The 19,328-nt window shown below is 47.5% G+C and overlaps 1 protein-coding gene across 11 annotated transcripts in view; it reads left to right on the forward strand.

Moving 5' to 3' along the window:
* The first annotated feature begins 944 nt into the window (after window positions 1-944).
* Window positions 945-19,328, forward strand: part of ZBTB40 (zinc finger and BTB domain containing 40) — a 47,569-nt gene continuing 29,185 nt past the window's right edge. For 8 of the 11 annotated variants that reach the window (XM_042831600.1, XM_042831601.1, XM_042831603.1 and 5 more), the window contains exons 1-6: window positions 945-1,072; window positions 6,829-7,598; window positions 8,239-8,372; window positions 13,143-13,338; window positions 13,917-14,059; window positions 18,633-18,825. In XM_042831600.1, the coding sequence (XP_042687534.1) occupies window positions 6,890-7,598; window positions 8,239-8,372; window positions 13,143-13,338; window positions 13,917-14,059; window positions 18,633-18,825 (1,375 nt within the window). In that variant the 5' untranslated portion in view covers window positions 945-1,072; window positions 6,829-6,889. The remainder of the gene's footprint in view (window positions 1,073-6,828; window positions 7,599-8,238; window positions 8,373-13,142; window positions 13,339-13,916; window positions 14,060-18,632; window positions 18,826-19,328) is intronic. The other 3 variants (XM_042831605.1, XM_042831597.1, XM_042831607.1) reach the window with 3 other exon arrangements.

Here is a 19,328-nt window from a genome sequence, read left to right on the forward strand (position 1 = left end):
AGACAGGACACACAGTCCCAATCCCTGTCTACCTGCTGCTCCTTACCAGCTCACACAGAGCCTGGTGTCAAAGCTACACAGCCGAGGCTGTTATCCCTCTGCCCTATGCATTTATCCAGAAATTAACACTTGCTCATGAGGACGAGTTGGCTCATGAGGTCGTCTTCTCCATCTATCAATAGATGGCAGCAGTTAGCCCCCTTCCAAGCATCAAAACACAAATGGCAATACCTGAATTTGCACTGTCTCATGGTTTTCCTTCCCTTCCCTTTCCCTCCCCCTTCCTTTCCTTTCCCCTTTCCTTTCCCCTTTCCCTTCCCCTTTCCTTTCCCTTCCCCTTCCTTTCCCTTCTCCTTCCTTTCCCCTTTCCTTTCCCTTCCCCTTCCTTTCCCCTTTCCTTTCCTTTCCTTTCCTTTCCTTTCCTTTCCTTTCCTTTCCTTTCCTTTCCTTTCCTTTCCCTTCTCCCCACCTTCCTTCTTCCCTTTCCTTCCCTTCCCTTCCCCTCCCTTCCCTTCTCTTTCTCCTTTTTTTTTTTTCTCTCCACACAAAGTATGGCCAATCCCTTTTGCTTCCACCATTTCAGACAAACCCATTTGTCCTGTCCTGTTCAGACAGACCCAGAGCCCTGCCAGAGCTGCACGCAGAGCACCCTGCAGCGGTAAGGTGTGCAAGCCGGCACTGTGCAACAGCCAATTCAAAGAAGATCCCCATTTGGTGCAACACACAGGGAAGCTTTATCTGCCCTGAAGTCCTCCCTAGCTGTATGTCCTGCACAGGTTCGGTGGAAGCTCCCACTGAACGCATCCTGAGCCCTCCTCCGAGCCACGGGCTGGGTCAGACCACTGCCCCCAACCTCCCTGAGGAGCGCACACAACCGCGCATGCGCCTCCCCGCAACGCTCACTCCTCCGTCACGTGACGCGGGAACCAACCCGCAGCCGCTTCAAGATGGCGGCGCGCGTAGAGCGGCGTAGAGCCGCCGAAGGGGGCGGGGGCGGCTGTTGTTGAAGCTTTATTGTTCCCGCGGCTGTCACAGGGCGCGCGCCGTGTTCGCTGCGTTGCTCCCAATAAAGGTAACCATGGCGACGGCGCGGAGTGCTGTGCGCTGGTGCGGGTTTGGCTCGGAGCGGACCTTGTCCTCTGCTCGCCTCTGCTCTGCCCTGGGGAGGCCACATCCGGAGCGCTGGGCCCAGTGCTGGGCTGCCCAGTTCAAGGCAGACAGGGAACTGCTGGGGAGAGCCCAGCAGGGCTACAGAGAGATCGGGGCCTGGAGCATCTCCTGCATGAGGAAAGGCTGAGAGCCCTGGGGCTGCTCAGTGTGGGGAGGAGAAGGCTGAGAGGGGATCTGAGCAACGCTTAGAAATGCCTGCAGGGTGGGAGGCAAGTGGATGGGGCCAGGCTCTTTTGGGTGGTGCCCAGAGACAGGACGAGGGGCAACGGGCACAAACTGGAACCCAGAAGTTCCATATGAATGTCAGAAAAAATATTTTAATTTTGGAGGTGGCAGAGCTGTGGAACAGGCTGCCCACAGGGGTGGTGGCGTCTCTTTCTCTGGAGATACTTACAACCCACCTGGATGCTTTGCAGTGTGACTGCTCTGGGGAGCCTGCTTTAGCAGGAGTTGGGCTGAAGTCCCTTCCAACCTTTTTGATTCTGTAAACATCATGACAAGGAAGCAGCCCTTGGAATAAGGACCAGGACAGAGGTCCTCTCCCATCTTGCCGCACCAGCCCCTGTGCACTGCCCCATTCATATTGGCTTATCTCATTTTCCAGTATAGCTTAATTAGCTGTATAAAGTGGTGTAATGAGATGCACCACTTTTAAGTGCTGAAAACATCTCTTTTAGCCCAGACCACAACTTAGTCTTTCTTGGAGATGCAGGAAGCAAGCTTGCTTCCTGAATAAACGCCAATAGGTTTTTATATCACTACATCCTTCTCTGGCTGTGTTTTAAGGCAGCTGCACTGGCTTCTTCTGAAGAGTGGTTGCGGACCACAAAGAGGTCCTTCTTCCCTGCAGGGCTGTTGGGGCTGTGAGAGTGGTGATAGCATTGAGAGGCCAGGTGCTTCTTGATTCGCTCTCAATGCGTTCAGCTCAAAACAATTCAGACTAACGAGTCTGGCACAGGTTGCCTAGAGCTGTGGTGGGTGTCACATCCCTGCAGACACCCAAGGCCAGGCTGGAGGGGCTCTGGGCACTGATGGAGCTCTGGGTGTCCTTGTACATTGCAGGGGCATTGGACCAGATGGCCTTTAAGGGTCCCTTCCAACTCAACAGTTACATGACTGTATAATGATTCTATGATAATCAGCGCTTTCAGTGTTGGGCATAGTGAGATAAGGATGAACAGATTGGAGGGTAAGATTTGACCATTGCTTTGGGTTCGTGATTGTCTGATATCACCCTTTTGTTAGGGCTTTTGCTTTGAAGGGTAATGGAAAACTTGCTATTAAGAACTGGAGAACACCTATTTGTTTTTCAATCTGCTATATTTCCATGTAAAGCATCAGTCCAGACAGCCAAAATGTTGCTTGTTTTTGTGACGTATATTCTGCTGCTTTTAGAGACCGTGGAGCACTGAATTTAGTCAAAGTGTTGCTTGTTTTCCTCTTATCTGTCTGCACTGATGCTCTGTGCTGAAGTAGAATAGATTGAAAAACAAATTGGTGTGCCCGGGCTCCCTAGACTGGATTTTATATTACCCTCAGGGAGTGCTGCCTGCTCTGGCCCTTTGGAGCCCCCCAGGGAAAGGTAATGACCTCTCAGCCTCCCTCAGCTCTTCAAAGACACAATTACTTCTGGTGGGAGAGGTGAGAAAATTGAATTGCAGTACATGATTTCCTGGCTTTCTAATAACCCTTTTTGTAAGGTCATCGTCTTTGCAACAAGAAGACAGGCGGCTGATAAACACACAAGAAGAATTCAGATTTTGATTCCAGGCTGTCAACGTCTTTAACTCCTGCGCTGGCTCTGAGCTGGATGCGGATCTTTTTCCTTTTCTGATCTGTGCACCAGGCTGGGTTGGTTGCAGGGTGCTGTCAGCAGAGGGAGCACAAGGCTGTGGGCTTGTGCCTTTAAAAAGCTGTGTCGGGATATTGCTTAATTTCTTGGCAGTGAAGTGTTCGTTATTATTATTGAAATCTAAAGAAAGCCTGCTTCATGTGCATCTCAAAAAAGAATCCCAGACATGGGCTGCATCACTGTAATGGCCACTGAGGTGTTTACTAATCACAGAATCACCAAGGTTGAAGACCTACAGGATCATCCACCCCAACCATCTACCCATTACCAGTAGTTTCTCACTAACCCATATCCCTCAACACAACGTCCAAACGTTCCTTCAACACCTCCTTGACTCCGACACCTCCCTGTGCAACCCATTCCAGTGCCTGACCACTCTTTCAGAAAAGTCCAGCCTAAATCACCCCTGGTGCAGCTTGAAGCCATTCCCTCTGGTTCTGTCACTGTTACACGAGAGAAGAGGCCGACCCCCAGCTCACTGCAACCTCCCTTCAGGTGGTTATAGAGAGCAATAAGGTCTCCCCTGAGCCTCCTCTTCTCCAGGCTGAACATTCCCAGCTCCTTCAGCCTCTGCTCATCAGCCCTGTGCTCCAGACCCCTTACCAGCTTTGTTGCCCTTCTTTCAACCCACTCCAGGGCCTCAATGTCTTTCTTGCAGTGAGGGACCCAAAACTGAACACAGCACTCAAGGTGCAGCCTCACCAGAGCTGAGTACAGCGGGGCAATCACTGCCCTGTTCCTGCTGGCAACACCATTTCTGATAGAGGCCAGGAAGCCATTGGCCCTCTTGGCCACTTGTGCACACTGCTGGCTCACGTTCAACTGAGCATCAACCAACACCCCCTGGTCCATTTCCTCTACACAGTCTTCCAGCCACTCTGCCCCAAGCCTATAGCGTTGCCTGGGGTTGTTGTGGATCTGGCATTTGGTCTTGCTGAAATCAATGCAGAAGGCAAGTTTTGGCATTGTTTTTGGCATTATTGTGGTGTACAAGCTCCTTTTGCTAAGGCTGAGGTGGCAGTAAAATTGTTGCAGTGCTGCTGACTGCACTAGATGTCCTTTAAGGGTCCCTTCCAACTCAAATGATTCTATAATTCTGACCTTCCAAAGGAATGAGAATAATTCCTTATCCACAGCCTTACATACAAGAGAGGGGTGTTCTCGTTTGGGTGCTTCTGGAGCGCCTATCTGCTGCCATCAGCTTATCCTTTCCTTAGTCTAGAGAAAAAGATGTGATTCTTTCCAACTGTGGACTGAAATACCCGGGAGAAGGAAGGAGGAGCTGCATCAGACAACAGAGAGTAGTGTTTGCTGTTCTGAATTTGGGAGGTGCAGAAGAAGAGGTTTCTTTGCCGAAGCGGCAGCCTTGAGAGCAGTCTCAGGTGATAGCTGCTGCCCAACAGTGACAAAGGGACATATATCAATATATGGTTGAGTGGAGCCTTAGCATTTCAAGTGCTTTTCAGAACTTGACTCAAATTCCTTGGCTTTGCAGTCTCACTGGACATCAGTGGAACCAAAATAACTAAACTGCCCTGGTGTTTTCCTCTGTAAGCTGGGACATGTCACACCTTTCCTTAAAAGATTCATCATCCTTTGACAAAGCCTGCCTGCAGGGCAGCTAAGATAAGCACATCTCTCTCTGCTCTGCCCCCACTTCTGTCTCCAGTGAGCCGACATTTTTGGAAGAGGAGGGCAGTGTTTGTGTGGCTCAGGTGTCAAAGGCTGCAGCAGTCAACTTAAGACATTTTACTTTAAGTTTGAAATCCGGAAAGAAAAAGAATGCCAGCAGTGGTCTTATCTTAGAGCGTGACTCCAAAGACGATGCAGAGAAGCAGCTTTAGGCTGAAAAGGTGACAAATGGCTTTTTCTCACCAGTGGCGCTGGCAGAGGCAGATAGCTCATACTCTGCAAGCACTCGTCGGTGCTGAAGTATTATCTGCTCTCAGAGAGATTCCAAGTTCAGCCCAGTTCTGCAGGCAAATCTCCCGAAAGTCATTTAGAAGACAGCTGGGAGACGAAGCTGGGCAAATTCACGCACGAAATGAGGCATGTATTTTAAAAGTCAGAATGACTCACTATGGCAGTGGAGGGTTCTCATCCTAAACATCAGTTCTTATCGTGAGTAGGCACCTTTCTGGAAGAGCAGCTTCAGCCAAACCCAAGATATTAAGTCCAGAAGTCTAGGAGACAGTGACAGATGAGATGTCAGATTGCTGCTGGTGGTCCCTTCTGGCCTTCAGCTCAGAATAAAAGCTCGAAGACTGCTATAAGTAGCAGGCAGTTGCCTTGACGATGGTCTTGGCAATCACCCCCCTGTTAAAAAAAACCCATCATCATTCTCTTTGGCAGGACTGGATATTTTGGTCCCTATAATTAAGGAAATACAATGCATTTGTACAAATATATTTGGTCTAATTACTCAGAACACGTTTTGCATAGCTCTGAACTATTGTAATAAAGATGGCAAGGTGATATTAGGCTGCTCAGAGCTTTCCTGTTTTGAGTTGTCATGGGCAAATATATCTTCAATACCCTTGCCAGGAACAGAGGGAGCAGACGGTGCTGCTGCTTCAGACCGTGGAAGTGAGAGGTTTTATGCACAAGAATTTCTTCCAGGGCGCTGATGTTTCCTGCTTGTCCTTTTGTAGGAAGATCCGCAGCTATTATTTCTTAACCAGCAGACCCAATTTCATTTCAGATACTGGAAGCTCTTCAACTCCAGGCAAGGAGTGGGTGGACTAAAACTGCTATTACACTCAGCCTGGCAAAAGAAATGGGGCTCTTTCTTCTCCCACGTTCGCCAGCAACTCTGCTGACATCAACTTGGTTGCCTGTGATTTACAGCAGTGTGGGAGGATAACAGAACCCTTACGTTTAATGGGATTGAAGTGCAGGTGGCCAGTCCTGTGCACGGGTGAGGCAGTGCTTCAAGGTGATGTATGAGCAGCACTGGCTAATTAAAACTCACGTCCTGATGGAGGGCAGTATTATTTCTGTTCTCTGTGAGAGAGCAGGAAGCTAAGTGAGGAGAAGCTAAGCAGTTGAAGGCTGTGTAAACTGTGTCCATCCAGGTGCTCCTCCTTTAGCACTCATGCTGTTTTGTTTCAGCATCATTGCCAGCATCCATGTTAGGCATCCTAGTGTATAGACGAGAGACAGTAACGTCTTTATCTTGTCTAGCAGAGACAAAAAAACTTAAGATATCCTGCTGATAAAAATTCTACTGGTGGATCTATTTTTTTTTTTTTTCTCCCAACAGCAACACAGGAAAAAAAAAAAAGGAAGGAACAGGAAAAGAGATGCCATTGTAGAAGAGACTCGGCCTATGGACTTCTGCCTCTGTGCTGTACGATCAGTTCACTTAGTGCTTTGTAGGTCAAAATCAACACCTCCGATTTTCCTCTGCATTTGATAGTCTGAGCAGGTCTTCCTGCATTGGTTCCCTACCTGCCCTTTCAGAAACTGATTGCTGAATCCAGCATCAGCTCCAGTTGCTGGATGCAGACAAAGCCTGGCACTGTGGTGCCTCAAAAGCATTCGTGTTTCTTAGAGCTCTATGGCGTGAGTTATATCAGGGAGCCTCTTCTCTCCTGTCTCAGCATTCACTCCTAAGCTCTCTCTGAAGTATTTGCAATTGAACAATATTGGGTAAGTTGCTGAATTTGGGGAGTCAGAGTTAAGAATGGAACCTTTTTCTTGCTACAACCACTAAACTACAGCACAGTAAACTACAGCAGGTGTCAAATGAATTATTTGTAATTTTTTGTTTCTTTTGCTAGCAGAATCCTTTGTTTTTCCTTTAGCAGGACCTTGTGAAAGCAGTGCGAAGACCAAAGCAAGAGAAAACCACTAGGTCCAGGAGCCATGGAACTTCCCAGCTACAGCAAGCAGCTGCTGCAGCAGCTGTACACTCTTTGCAAAGAACAGCAGTTCTGCGATTGCACCATCTTTGTTGGGACTGCTCACTTCAGAGCACACAAGGTTGTTTTAGCTGCTGCCAGCCTGCTTTTTAAATCTTTGTTGGACAGCACAGACACCATTTCCATTGACGCTTCCGTGGTGACACCTGAGGAGTTTGCATTGTTGCTGGAGATGATGTATACTGGCAAGCTCCCAACAGGGAAACACAACTTCACCAAAGTCATCTTTGTGTCAGATAGTCTGCAGATGTTTGACGTGGCTGTTAGCTGCAAAACCCTCCTGAGAGACCTCATCAGCTGTTCAACTCAGGATCAGGTAGAAGTCTCTGCCCACGCGGCAGACTCATCTGGAAGCAGTGCTGAAGCTGATAACCTGCCCCAATCTGAAAAACCTGCTGCTGAAGGAAAAACAGATGCCTTGCACCCTTCTGGCCCTGGAGAAGCAGAGATGGAAGCAGATATTTCTCTTCCTGAGCAGGAACTGACTGTGAATCACACCTGGCTTCACCAGGATGTGATGCTGAGCAGCTCGGGGTCCCTCCGGGAGGATTCAGGCTCTGGTGCTGCCCAGCCTGCCTGCCCAGAGCGTGGTTGCTGTGTTGAAGTGGAGCCTGCTGAGCCTCTGGAGAAGAAAGGAAGAGTGAGTGGTTTAGGTGAGCCTTGACAGGATTGCCTCTCAGTGATTACGCTTGAGTTGCTTTACTTCTTTTTGTCACGGGGGATCTTTTTCCCTGTGTTTCATCTTTTAATTTGCTATGGGGTGGTAACAGCACTGACATGTGCCCCTTTTCTGTGGGGACTTTCTTCCTTTGGCACAGTGCAATGCTATCCTTTGGCCTTTGTGGTTGTTTTGCTCTTAGCACTTTACCAGAGCTATATTGAGCAAAACTTTTCTTATCTATTCATCTTTGTATAGATGAATATCTTATCTATTGCATCTCATGTATAGTGGGATCTGCGTTAATGCAGCACATGAGGTTTGTAATTCAATCTTTATAGCAGTAAGTGAACAGAGTTGCCTGCTAATGCTACTTTATCTTTTAAACTCATGTTCAGCATGGGAGGGAAACAGAGGCTGCACTGGATTTGAGATAAATGTTCCATTTATAACTTGTGTTAAATAAACTGTTGGTTTTTCCTCCGGGCTGTGTGATATCTTCAGAAGGGATTTGTGAGTCACAGTTTCCATGTTACAGCCAATGTGCTGGTTACAAACTGATGCTTTTCAATCACATCCCGCTTTCTGTGAATCCCTTCAATTAGCAAATAACTCATCTTGTTTCTCTCTCACAGCAGCAGAGAGCAAAAGCTGTAAACTGGATTTCTTTCTTCGATATGAAAGTGTTTTCTCAGAGGCCCTTTCTGATGCCCAAGCCGTGCTGAGAAGACTAGAAGAGTGCAGAGAAATTGATGCCTCTCAAAGGGAGGTAGGTGTGTTTATTGGATAAATAATACAAGTCTTTTCTTCCCCACCCTGCTGTGGGCTAGAATAGTTCCATCCCTGTTTAGGAAATCTTTTCATAGGGAAACTGGGGCTCTGGTGCTTTGTTGTTGGAAGGGCAGATCGTGCTCCCCTGAACGATGCACTCAAGCAGCATCTGTGAGACAAAGCAGCTTGTGCGTGTAGGTGAGAAAGTGCATGTCCTGCCCCAAAGACATCTTCCCTGTGCTAGGAGAGCTCCAGCACTCCTCCTGTTTGTGGCATTTGCTTCAGGAACTGCATCAACATGGGAATGACTGACACATGGGATCCCAAAATAGATTTCCTGTGCCCGTGGTGAGGGCTTGCTGCGGAGCAGCTGCTCTGCTCTGTGTTGTGCAGGCCGCTCACGAGGAGCCTTATGGGTGGGGATGGATACAGGGCATGCTGGCCTGCTGTCTCATGGTGCTTCTGGCAGCATTCAGCTCGAAAAGCTGTCGTTGCAGATGAGTGATGCTCAAGTTATTGTTGGAAGATGTTTGAGCGTAGCGCTGAGTTGGTGCTAAAAGGGATATTCTGGGCTATGAACAACAGATAGCAGCCATCGTACAAGGCTTTAAACGCTGGGAAGTCGTGGATTATGGGACTGAGATCTCTGATCTTAGAAGCTTACTGGGTGGGAAGCCATGTGGGTTTGAATCACCTGGACCCTCTTGTACCAGCATAACTGTGTGATGCCAAGACATCTTTCTGTTGCGGAAAACCGAAGCCAACGTGTTTAATAGAAAAAAGATGTGTGACAGCAGGTAGGAGAATTCCCTCAAGTCAAGGAGTACAGATTTATTTTCTGATAAGCCTTTGAATGTTGATGGGTTGGAAGTCTTTGTTCCCTTAGCAGCTGGCCCCTTTGACAGTGTTGAACTTATCTGGGGCTCTAAGAGGTGAGATGTGGGTCCTAATTCGTGGTTACGTAGCAAGCCCAAGCCTGGCCAGACTGACGAGCACCTGTGAGCGTGTTGCTCTCAGCATGCCTCCAAAGGATTATGTTTTTGTGTGTTCATTCATCTTCCAGATTAGAAAACTGTCAGGTTTAAAGTTGTCCCAGCTCTACACGTGGGCAATTGGTGCTGCAACTGGAGCAGTGCCCCAGCAAGAGTGCTGAGCCCTCGCAATGCAGACAGGTGCTGCCCGTGCCAGTGTGCCCTCCTCACCCATGTGCACAGCACAGCACACCACTCACAGCCCGGCATGCACGCTGCCTTGCTTCTGTGATGGTTAAACAGCCCTGTTTTTCTGTTGCTTTGCAGTAACTGTAATGTTTACTGTGTCTCCAGCACTGCGAATGCATAGCAGGTGGGGTCGGTGGGCCCATCTATGCTGTGTGCCCTGCCTGTTTTGCTCCCGAATGAGCTGTTGCTGTAGGATCCAAATGGGGAGAGTTCAGAGACAGTGTGGGTATCTGACTGCAGAACAGCACCTGGGCAATTTTTCTGTAGCTATAAATAAATGCTGAATAAATGAGAAATGGATTTTCTTTAAGCCTCGCAGAAAAATCACTTCTCAGCTGCAACAAGCATGAAAAGTGTTAGCCCCAAAGGCAGTGGGGAAAGGAGGGGGATTGCAGCCCATTCTAAGTAAGGGCTTAGGAGAAAACTCTCAGCTCAGCCCATTCTGTCGCTCTCTGAGCTCCCTGCTGGGATAAGCAGCATCTGTCGGCACCGGCACGACTCTGAGCTCTGCTTCCAGCAGAGGGTGTTGCTTTTTCCCGTAAGGGCCTGGTGTTTTCTTTGGGGAAACACAGTGGTGTGTTTCGAAGTCATGCTTAAAGAGCAAGTTTAGCTGAGAAGAGCACAGCTCGGGATGTGTAACAAGGGCTGAAATTATGGCAGTGGTAAAAAAGTCAATGGATTTTCTTTTTCCCTTCCCTCTTTTTTTTTCTTTTTCTTTTTTTTTAATTTCCTTTTTATTTCACTACTTATTGTTTGAAGTCTCTTGGGCACCTTAGTGCAAGTGAAAGCCAGTTTGGAAGACAGTGAGATGGCTGTGGGTGCAACCATGCGACGCAAGGAGCTGCCTTTCCTCATGCTGAGCAGGGCAGTGCTTGCCATGCTGCAGAGAGCTCCCATCCCTGCGCGCGTCCTTCTGCTCACAACTCCTTTGTGGGTGCATCGTCTCTATCAGCAAGCAGTTTTTGACAACAAAGCCCAGGCAGGCACAGCTCTGGGGCTTGGAGTGTTGGTGGAGATGTTGCACGCCTGCCTGTTAAAGCTGAGGCTGCTCTGGCTCCTCAGGTTTCAGTGGGACTCTGCCTTGGATGTCACTCTACTTCTGTTCCTTTGCTCATCCATCGATGGGTGCCTCGTTGCCAGCAGCCCCACAGAATAAGGGGTTGTGCTTTGCTCCTCTCAGGTGTCGCTGCTTTATTTCCTATTACATCCAGTGGGCGTTGGTGAAGCTGTGGGTTTTTTTTGTTTTTGTTTTCCCACTGAGGTTTGTGGCTTTGCTTTTGTCAGAGTTTTTACTTTTCTCTAAGTTTGCTGCTACTTTCTGCTCCCTGTGCTGAAAAATGCAGACGTACCCTTGTAAGTTGGTTTTCTATTTAGGGAGATGTGATTTTTTGGGGGAGTTGTTTTTTGTTCTGAAGTCTCTCTCTGTAACTCGCATAAACTATTCCTATCTAATTTGGTTCTGGCCTGGATGAAACCTGCTTGGAAATGAGAACGAGTCTGAAATTGCAGTAATTTGGGGAAGCGTAGAAGAGCTTTGCTGGTGTCAAGTCTTATCTTCCTGTGCTTTCTTAGAGAAACTCAATTCAAATCATTGCACAGCTCATTTGTTCCCTCTGCTTCTGGTTTCAGATGAAGTGGGGAGTGTTGATTCTCTAGCGCAGAATAAGTGTCACAGTGCTTGTGGAGCATTTCCATTGCATATGGGCCTGTCCAATTATTGCTGTCCTTCATTTGCAGCTGCAGGAATTTCTGGATGCGGCATAAAAGTTTCTCTTTATCTCCTGCATCCTGATGAGAAGTGCTAGCTTGTGTTTTCGCTTGTTTTAATGGTGGCAAAGCTGGCTAAATTTTTCCCTTGTTCTGGTATGTTCGTGTGGAAGTTTTGGCTGAGTTTTTAAAAGCAACACAAGTGGAACCAGTGTCCTCTGCTATCTCTTGATCCCTCCTACCACTTGAGGAGCTTGTGTTGCCCTGAAGCTGTTGTTAAGGAGAGCTCATTGGATAATAGTTGGTGAAGTGGCTTTCTGCTTGGATCACTGGCACTTGACAGTGAATAGAAGTGGAGATGTGGTTTGAAAAACCGGAGCAGTGCTCCTCCATCTACAGGAAAGAGGCAAGGCTGCAGCAGAAGGGTGTGATGGTGTAGGGACTGAATGTATTGGGAAGGAAATTTCTCAATCTGTGATCGTTTTGGTGCTGGGCTGGATGTGTTGTGGACACCACCACTGATGCCTGCAGCACGAGCCCAATGTTGCAGTGGGCATTGATCCTGTTTGGTGGCACAACTGAAGCTGAAGCCGTGTCTTGGTGACTCTGCTGCCCTGCCCAGAGGGTCTGGAAGGTGCTGCTGTGTACTAATGTGGCTATAAAGGATTTTGCAAATATCCTGTGCAGTTAAAACCTAATGGAAGAGGCTGTAATGCATGGGAACCTTATGAGTAAGTGGAAGCTGCAATTCCAGATAATATCGGTATTTCTCCAGCTCTTCCAGGTTCTCTGGGAATTGTTATTGCTTCAAAGTAAGTCTAAAATGCACTGTGCACTCTTTCTAAACAATGCTAAAAGGCTGTTGCTCCCACTGAGCAGTGTGTCTGAGGAAAGGTCTTCCAGAAAGAAACTATAAATAGCAGAGCCTTTCCCTTTCTCAAAACTCAGTTCTGCTAATGAAAACCGTGCACCGAGGAAGGGATGTTAACTGAAGCTCTGGGTAGTCATTCTGTGCTGATTTTAATTTTAATTAAGGCTCTTTTCCTTTATAACAGAGCCCTTCATGTCCACGTCTCTCTGTTTGGCAGGAAAAATGCTGTTAGAGGGTAAGAGCTGGGGCTCCTGCAGCTCTCCCTCTGCAGATGCTCTTTGCAATAGGTCATTGCACTGTCACGCTGCCCTAATATGTGAGCATTTACACCTGCTAGGAAAAGCAAGTCCACCATCCCCCTGGTGCGGCCTCAAGCAGTTACATTCAGTCTTTTTATCATAGAAATAAAAATGACAATGACAGCAGAAAATGGCCGTTATCTTGGGAGCTGGGCTAAGCTCTCCACTTCAAAGGTACTTTTATAGCATCCCTGGAGTCTCTAATAAAGGATGCCTGCTCTGAAAGGCTGGCATCTCTCGTGGAGAGCTAGGGAGTGTGTGTCTTTAGGGGCAATGTTTACAGCGTTAAAGGGCTCCAGGGAAATGGGAGCAAGAGCTCCAGCTTCTTTCTTTTCCTTTTATTTCCATCACCGTGCAGGCATGTTTGCCTCTGGTTGCCATGTGGGGTCACAGGAGTGGATTTTGGAGCTCTGAGCTTGATTGCCAGGTGTGCAGAGAGCCCACAACACAGCACTTATGTGCCTTATCTCCAAAGCTTAAGCCCAAAGCATTCGCTGGGAGATGTGACTCCTTTATGACTTGAGAAGGGGGATGCCTAAAGTCCCACCGAAATGCTCTCTGCTTTTTGTGTGTGTTCTCTCCCTGTTCTGCAGTGAAATCTGCTCTTTATGTCAGCTTGCATTAGGCAGTTGACTCTGTTACTAAACATCTCCTGTGTTTGCCCGTTTTAGGTTGTGCTCACCTGTCTGGCAGAGGCAGGGGAACAGTCAGTGTTCATGAAGCTGTTGAGCAAAGTGAAGGATGCTCACACTCTGGATGCTCAGACCCTTGTGTCTCTACTGAAGCTGTTTCAAGATGTGAATCCCAAGCTGAGAGCGGCCTTGCTGGAGAGGGAGCAGGGCAGTGGAGAGGTCCTGCAGCAAACAGGTACAGAGAATTGGGCACAGCTATTGGCAAAGTGAGTGGGTAACCTTACAGGCAAAGCTTCAGAAGATTATCTGTGTCCCCTGGGCAGACTGCAGTGCTCTAGCATTTGTTCAGAGCTTGTATCCTTACTCATATGTGGGAGGCTTATTGTGTGCTGGCCAAGATCCTGGAGTGTTTCTGCTCCACAGCAGTGGGGTGCAGGCAGTGCAGGGCTCTCCCCATTGCTGCCTGCAGGGTTGGATCGATGGCTGCACAGCCAGCGTGGGCTGGAGCACAGCTGAGCCTCGGGATTGAAAGCTCCTTTCTTACTTGAGTCTGACACAAAGCAGTGGCCTTGCAAACCTGGTGTTAACCTCCAGCTTGCTTTATGGCTTTGTGCTCTGTTAGATAAATGAGACGTTTTCCTTTCATAGAGTTTAAAGAGAATCGTAAAGTGGTTTTTCTCTGCTGCTTGTGCTTGGGATGAGCTTTGCTATTCACTTAGATCTTTCACAGAGTCTCACTCGCTTCAGGAGCCTGTCAGTTCCTTCAGACTGACTTGTTTCTTCTCTTGTGCTTCTGAATCCTTTTCTCCCCAGAGAGTGCACAAGAGGGAGAGATGCTGACCGCTCGTTTGCTGGGATGCAAGGAGGAGCTAATCCAGAGCGTGACACAGCTGAGCCCCATTGTAGAGTTCTTGGAGGCAGCAGAAGAGGGATTCCTGACCGCCGTGGAAAAGCGGGTAACAAATCTGAGATAAGGGAAGCTCTGTGGGTGAGGGTTGTATGTGTGGGTCTGCCAGGCACTGTCTTTCCACACGGTTTGCCCAGTGATGCTCCAGGCTCACCTGGGGATTTCTCTGCACAGCATGGACTGCTTATGTTAGCTGTCTCAGTTGCTTCTGTGCTGAACTGTGGGAAAACTGAGAGGTGGACTGCAAAAGTGTAATCTCAAGGCCAGGGGGGACACTGACCAGTGAGCCAATTTGTCCCTGAAAGCAGAAACTGGGGCAAAGGAGGCAGCTGGTGTTTCTCACAGTCTCTTTTTGTGAGCCTGAAGAAGGCTCTGTAATGCAGTTTGTTTTCAGCAGGACCATTAGAATCATGTGCTGCCTGCACACCAGTTATATCCTTGTAAATTCAGCCATCAGCTTGCCTTTAGCCGACTCCCAGGTTCTCTCTTCTTTAACTCTGTGCACACAGTTGCCTGCAAATGCAGCACATCCACTGACAGATACTATTTTTTTTGATGACTTGAGTGCAGCAGTTGGTGTGGAGGACTACTGCTTTCCCGCAAGCAATTGCATTATGTATGCAGATTTGCAGAAGCCATGAAGAAAAAAACCCCATCAACCCAACACTGTGCACAACCTGCTTTCTTTTGTGTTTTGAGGGGAGCTGCCTATACCCTGCCTGTGAAGCTGAAACTTGCAGGTGTCCTAGCATGCTGCGTTCAGTACACGGCTTGCAGACCTGCTGTCCTAGTTTGTCACATCAGTTAGTTCCCCTGACATAGGATTATAGCGAGAGGAAAGCGCTGTTGTGCTCAGTGGCATGAATGATGTCTGCTTTCTGTCTGAGCGAGCCTGACCAGAGCCATGACAGGCTGGCTGAAAATCTTTTCTTATAAGTGCCTTGATTTTGGTCTTGCTCCCTTGCATGCAATCCCTGACAAGGTTTCCAGCATGGGGCAGCCTGGCCACAGCTTGTAGGAGGGCCAAAGAAAATGCTAGGGATACCCAGAGGTGCCATAATTCTGCTCCTTGGTTATAGCATCTGGTAGCATTCAATTGCATGATCGTACATTCTGGCATTCACAGGGCTTCTGCCTTGGTGCAGGGGTGGTGTTATTCAGTATTTCTTCTTGTGCTTTTTGGTTGCTCTCTGCTCCCGCGCTGTTTGCTGCAGAGCCTCCAAACCCTGCTCTGAATACAAAATCCTTCTCTTCTCAATGGGTTCTCAAGCACAAACGCTCTTGTTTTAGCTCGGAGGTTGCTGACAAATAACAAACCTATTTGCAGGGGACCTCAGTGAGACTGGGTGCATAGCTGTACACTGGGAGCTGAGGCCCAGGAAAGTAAGGCAGAAATTGCCACATGTAGGCTGACCTGAGGGGCAGGGATCCTTTGGTGCCATTTTTTATTTCTTTAAGATCTCCCTTATTTGTTTGTGCTGTTTTTTTCCCCCTAAACAACTGGAAATGTGCATAATTAATTCAGAAGTTGACTTGATTAAACAGCGGGGCTGTGGCATATCTCAGGTGTGGAACATGGAGTTATCAGCCACCTCTGAAGGTTTCATCTTCCTGAATAACATGGAGCTCTGGGCTGGCAGAGATAGGATCTGGTACTCCAAGGCTTCATGGTGATGAAACTTTTCTTCTTGCAGTCACTCCCTCAGCAGACACACATTTATTCAGCAAACAAACTTGGATAAAATGACAGAGCAGGGTAACCTCTTGTGTGTGATGTCTTAAGTTGCTGCAAAGTTCAGTGTGACCAATCCTCAGTACAGCCCTGAACCTGGAGCAGCATAGTAGCTGGTAAAAACGATCATCCTTTCTTTCTGCACACAAGTAAGAGCTCCTTGCTAGGGTTTATTAATGACAGTGCAAACAAAGTTGCTTGCCATTGTGAGAGCAATCCTAACTGGGCGTATTGGAGAATGCAGAAAACTGCCTGCAAACACACTTGGGGGGTGTTTCTGACTGTCCCACTCAGATGTGGTCAAAAAGAATCTCAAAATCACAGCCAGGGTCATCTGTTCTGGGCCTGCTGGAATGCAGCACAGAAACTTGTCTGGGAGCAGCAACAGGTTGTAGTCTGAACTCTTCATAAGGATTCTGTTCTTGTACCCCTCTTGTGTTCTCAGAAAAGATGACTTCAAAATGAGTGCTCAGGGGTCATCTCGGTGTGAATTAAATGGGAGATTCACTAACAGAGGTTTTTGCTATAAAAGGACAGATTTCTAGAAATGAGAGAAACTAATTAATGAGTTCAGCTTCTCATAAGAGCTCAGGAGGAGCTGTTGGATTCGTTTCTTTCATGTTAAAGGTATGAGAACTGTCTGAAGTTTGTTTCCTCAACCAAAGAGGAGAATTTGTACAAGAAGTTGCAGACCTGAGGGAATAAATAACTTGAAGAGTATTAGACCAAGTGGAGAAGCTACCAGGATGGCTACAATGGCCTACAGACAAAGGAGTTTGCTTCAGAGGTCTGAAAATGTCTGTAAGAAGGGGGTCTTGCAGCTCATCAGGATGCTGGACATCACAGCATATGTTGAGTGAAGAAACAAACAATTGTTCAATCAAGTGAAAAAAAAGAGGATAGCGAGAGATGACCCACAATCTCATTGCTGAACTGAGGGACAAACACAGGAGGGCTCTAGCTAAGATACAGGAGTGGAAATTTCCTGCAGCTGAACTGAAACCACAACTCAAAGGGTGTAGGGGCAGCAGGCTGGAGAGCTAACACACACCTCACATGGCTGTCAGAGCAGTGGCAAGGTTTATGACTGCATTTTTCAAGCTGGGAGTAGCCCCTACAATTGGTGACCAGGACGTACGTGTAGGAAGAGAGAAGCAGAGATCCAAGCAACCAGGTCTATGGCTGCACAGGAATCTGCACTGGGACAAGCTGGAAGGCTTGTGTAATTGAAGCACTGCATGTAATCAAAGAAATGGGATAAAATGCAGCAAGGGTGTTGGAGTAAATTGTTTCTGCCTGACCTGGAATCTTTATTTGATGAGATAAAAATGGGGTTTGCTGCCTCAGACTAGACTTGAGCAAAGCGTTTGAATTTCACGTGGGGAAATTGTTAAACCAAAGGAAATCTCGATATTAAAAAGAGGAGATAGCTTGTTGGGAGATAACTACAGGTTGTGCTGAAGGCAGGATTGACACGTTGAGGCAGGGTTACCAGCAGGTTCCCTGGTACTCGATTAATCGCTAATGCTGTCGACGCAAAAACATCAAAACGTGGTGGGAAGACTTGGTGATGAGCACAGCCGTGAGCTTTCCTCTATGTGGAGGAGAATCTGCAGGTGGGAGAAGGATGGCATGGCTGGAGAGCTGAGCGGTGAGAATAGGGAGATGGAAGGGTGCAAGTTCAGAACAAGAACTGAAACCTTATCTGACATGCATGCAGCTCTTGTCTTCCTCCAAAAAAGATGAATTTGTATTGGAGTAGAGTCAGTTGTTAACACTGGGGAGGTGGAGAAGCTATTTTATGAGGGAAGCTGCCTTATTTAGACAAGTGAAATGAAGACTGAGAGGGAATATGATCCTGCTTTTATAAAGAAATTGGAGAGAAGAATAGGGTAAACAGTGAGTTTAGAAGAGCTTTTTAAGCTAAAAGATAATGTTGGCAGATGAACAAGTGGGTATGCGCTGGCCATGAATAAATTGAAGCTGAAAATTAGAGGAGTCTTCTGGGGAATGAGACTGCATGTGAGCTTTCCAACCTGAGGAAAGGAGCAAAAATACAACTTTGTTCAGGGCAGATGCTAATCATTTTATTAACGGGCCGTGGATCTACCAAGTTTCTGCCTGTTTGTGTGCACTTCTATGATCCCCTCCCATTCCCCAGAAACGGGCTGTTTTTTCCCCATGAAGGCTGTCCATCTTTACTGGTTGTGCTGGGGAGCTGCTGCTACAGCATACTTGAACCACAGCGATTGTGTCTCACAAGTGAGGTGTCTTGTGTGGACTCGTCATAAAAATAATCATTCAATTAATAGGGTGTTTATTTAATGAGTCTCCTTTTTTTTGGTCTCCTTGTCTTCAAGTGTCAAGCAGAAAAAAAATGAAGGGAAATGAGGGAAAAGAGATTGCCAATTTAGAAAGTCTTTGCTCAAAATATTTAACGAAGAGTTGTTTTGAACCCCGCCTTTGAGACTTTTTTTTGCATTCCTTTGAAGAAATGTTTTCTGTTTGTCAGACATTTCCAAGATGTAGATTTGGTGGAAGAACCCACCGGGGTACTTTTCAAGGTGCCAACTCATGAAATCATCTAGGGTTGGAAAAGACCTTCAAGTCCAAGCATCCAAATGACCTACCAAGCCTCACCATTAAACTGTCTCCTGATGCCACATCCACACCTCTCTTAATTAATCCCAGGGATGGGATGTCTGTCACTTCCATGGGCAGCCCCTCCCGATGCCTCATCACCTCCACAAAGAAATTCTTCCCGATACCCGATCTGAGCAGTGGGTATGGATTTGTTGCACCATGATGCTGTCCCTGTTGCTTCAGTGTTGTTTAGGTCCAAGAATTTGAAGGAAGTGCAAACAGTTTCTTGTCTGTTTCTTTGTTGCAGGTAGTTTTGAATTGCTGTGAGGGCAAATCCCAGAGGGAAGCCATGGACAATTTGCTCAAGAAGGTGGAAGAGGAGAAAACCCTGAAAGCTGAAAGTTTGGTCAAGCTTCTGAGGGCTGTGAAAGCGTCATTCCCTGGTCTCCATCTTTTGCTAGACAACTTGGAGGTGAAAGCAAACGTCTCTGATGGCAAAGGTATGATGGCTACATTAAATTCACATGTATGGGGGCTTAGTGAAGGGAATTTCTAGGAAGTCTGGATGGTTTTTTGCACCTCACTGTGCTCTTATGGTCCTAATTTCACACCGGGGCATAAGATGCCCATTTTATGCAAACAAAGCAGATCTGGGACCACTGATTTGAGGGGGCTCGGCTAGAAAACAGCCCAGTGCATTGCAGTGAAAGTTGTATCAGGGAAGGTTCAAGTCGGATATTAGGAAAAATTAGGAGAAATTGATTCTCAGAAAGAGCGATGAGGTGTTGGAATGGGCTGCCCTGGGAGCTGGTGAGGTCACCATCCCTGGCAGTGTTCAAGAACCGTGGGGATGTGGCACTGAGGGATGTGCTTAGTGAGCACGATGGGCATGGGTTGGGGTGGGACTGGATGATCTTGGTGGTCTTTTCCAACCTTGATGATTCTTTTATGGTCACTGGTTTGTAATCTTCTGGGTGTCCCACATTCAGTGGCCCCATTAGAC

This window comes from Centrocercus urophasianus, unplaced genomic scaffold (assembly GCF_019232065.1).
Source record: "Centrocercus urophasianus isolate 14NV4802_14NV808 unplaced genomic scaffold, USGS_Curo_1.0 seq_36, whole genome shotgun sequence".
Lineage (NCBI taxonomy): Eukaryota > Metazoa > Chordata > Aves > Galliformes > Phasianidae > Centrocercus > Centrocercus urophasianus.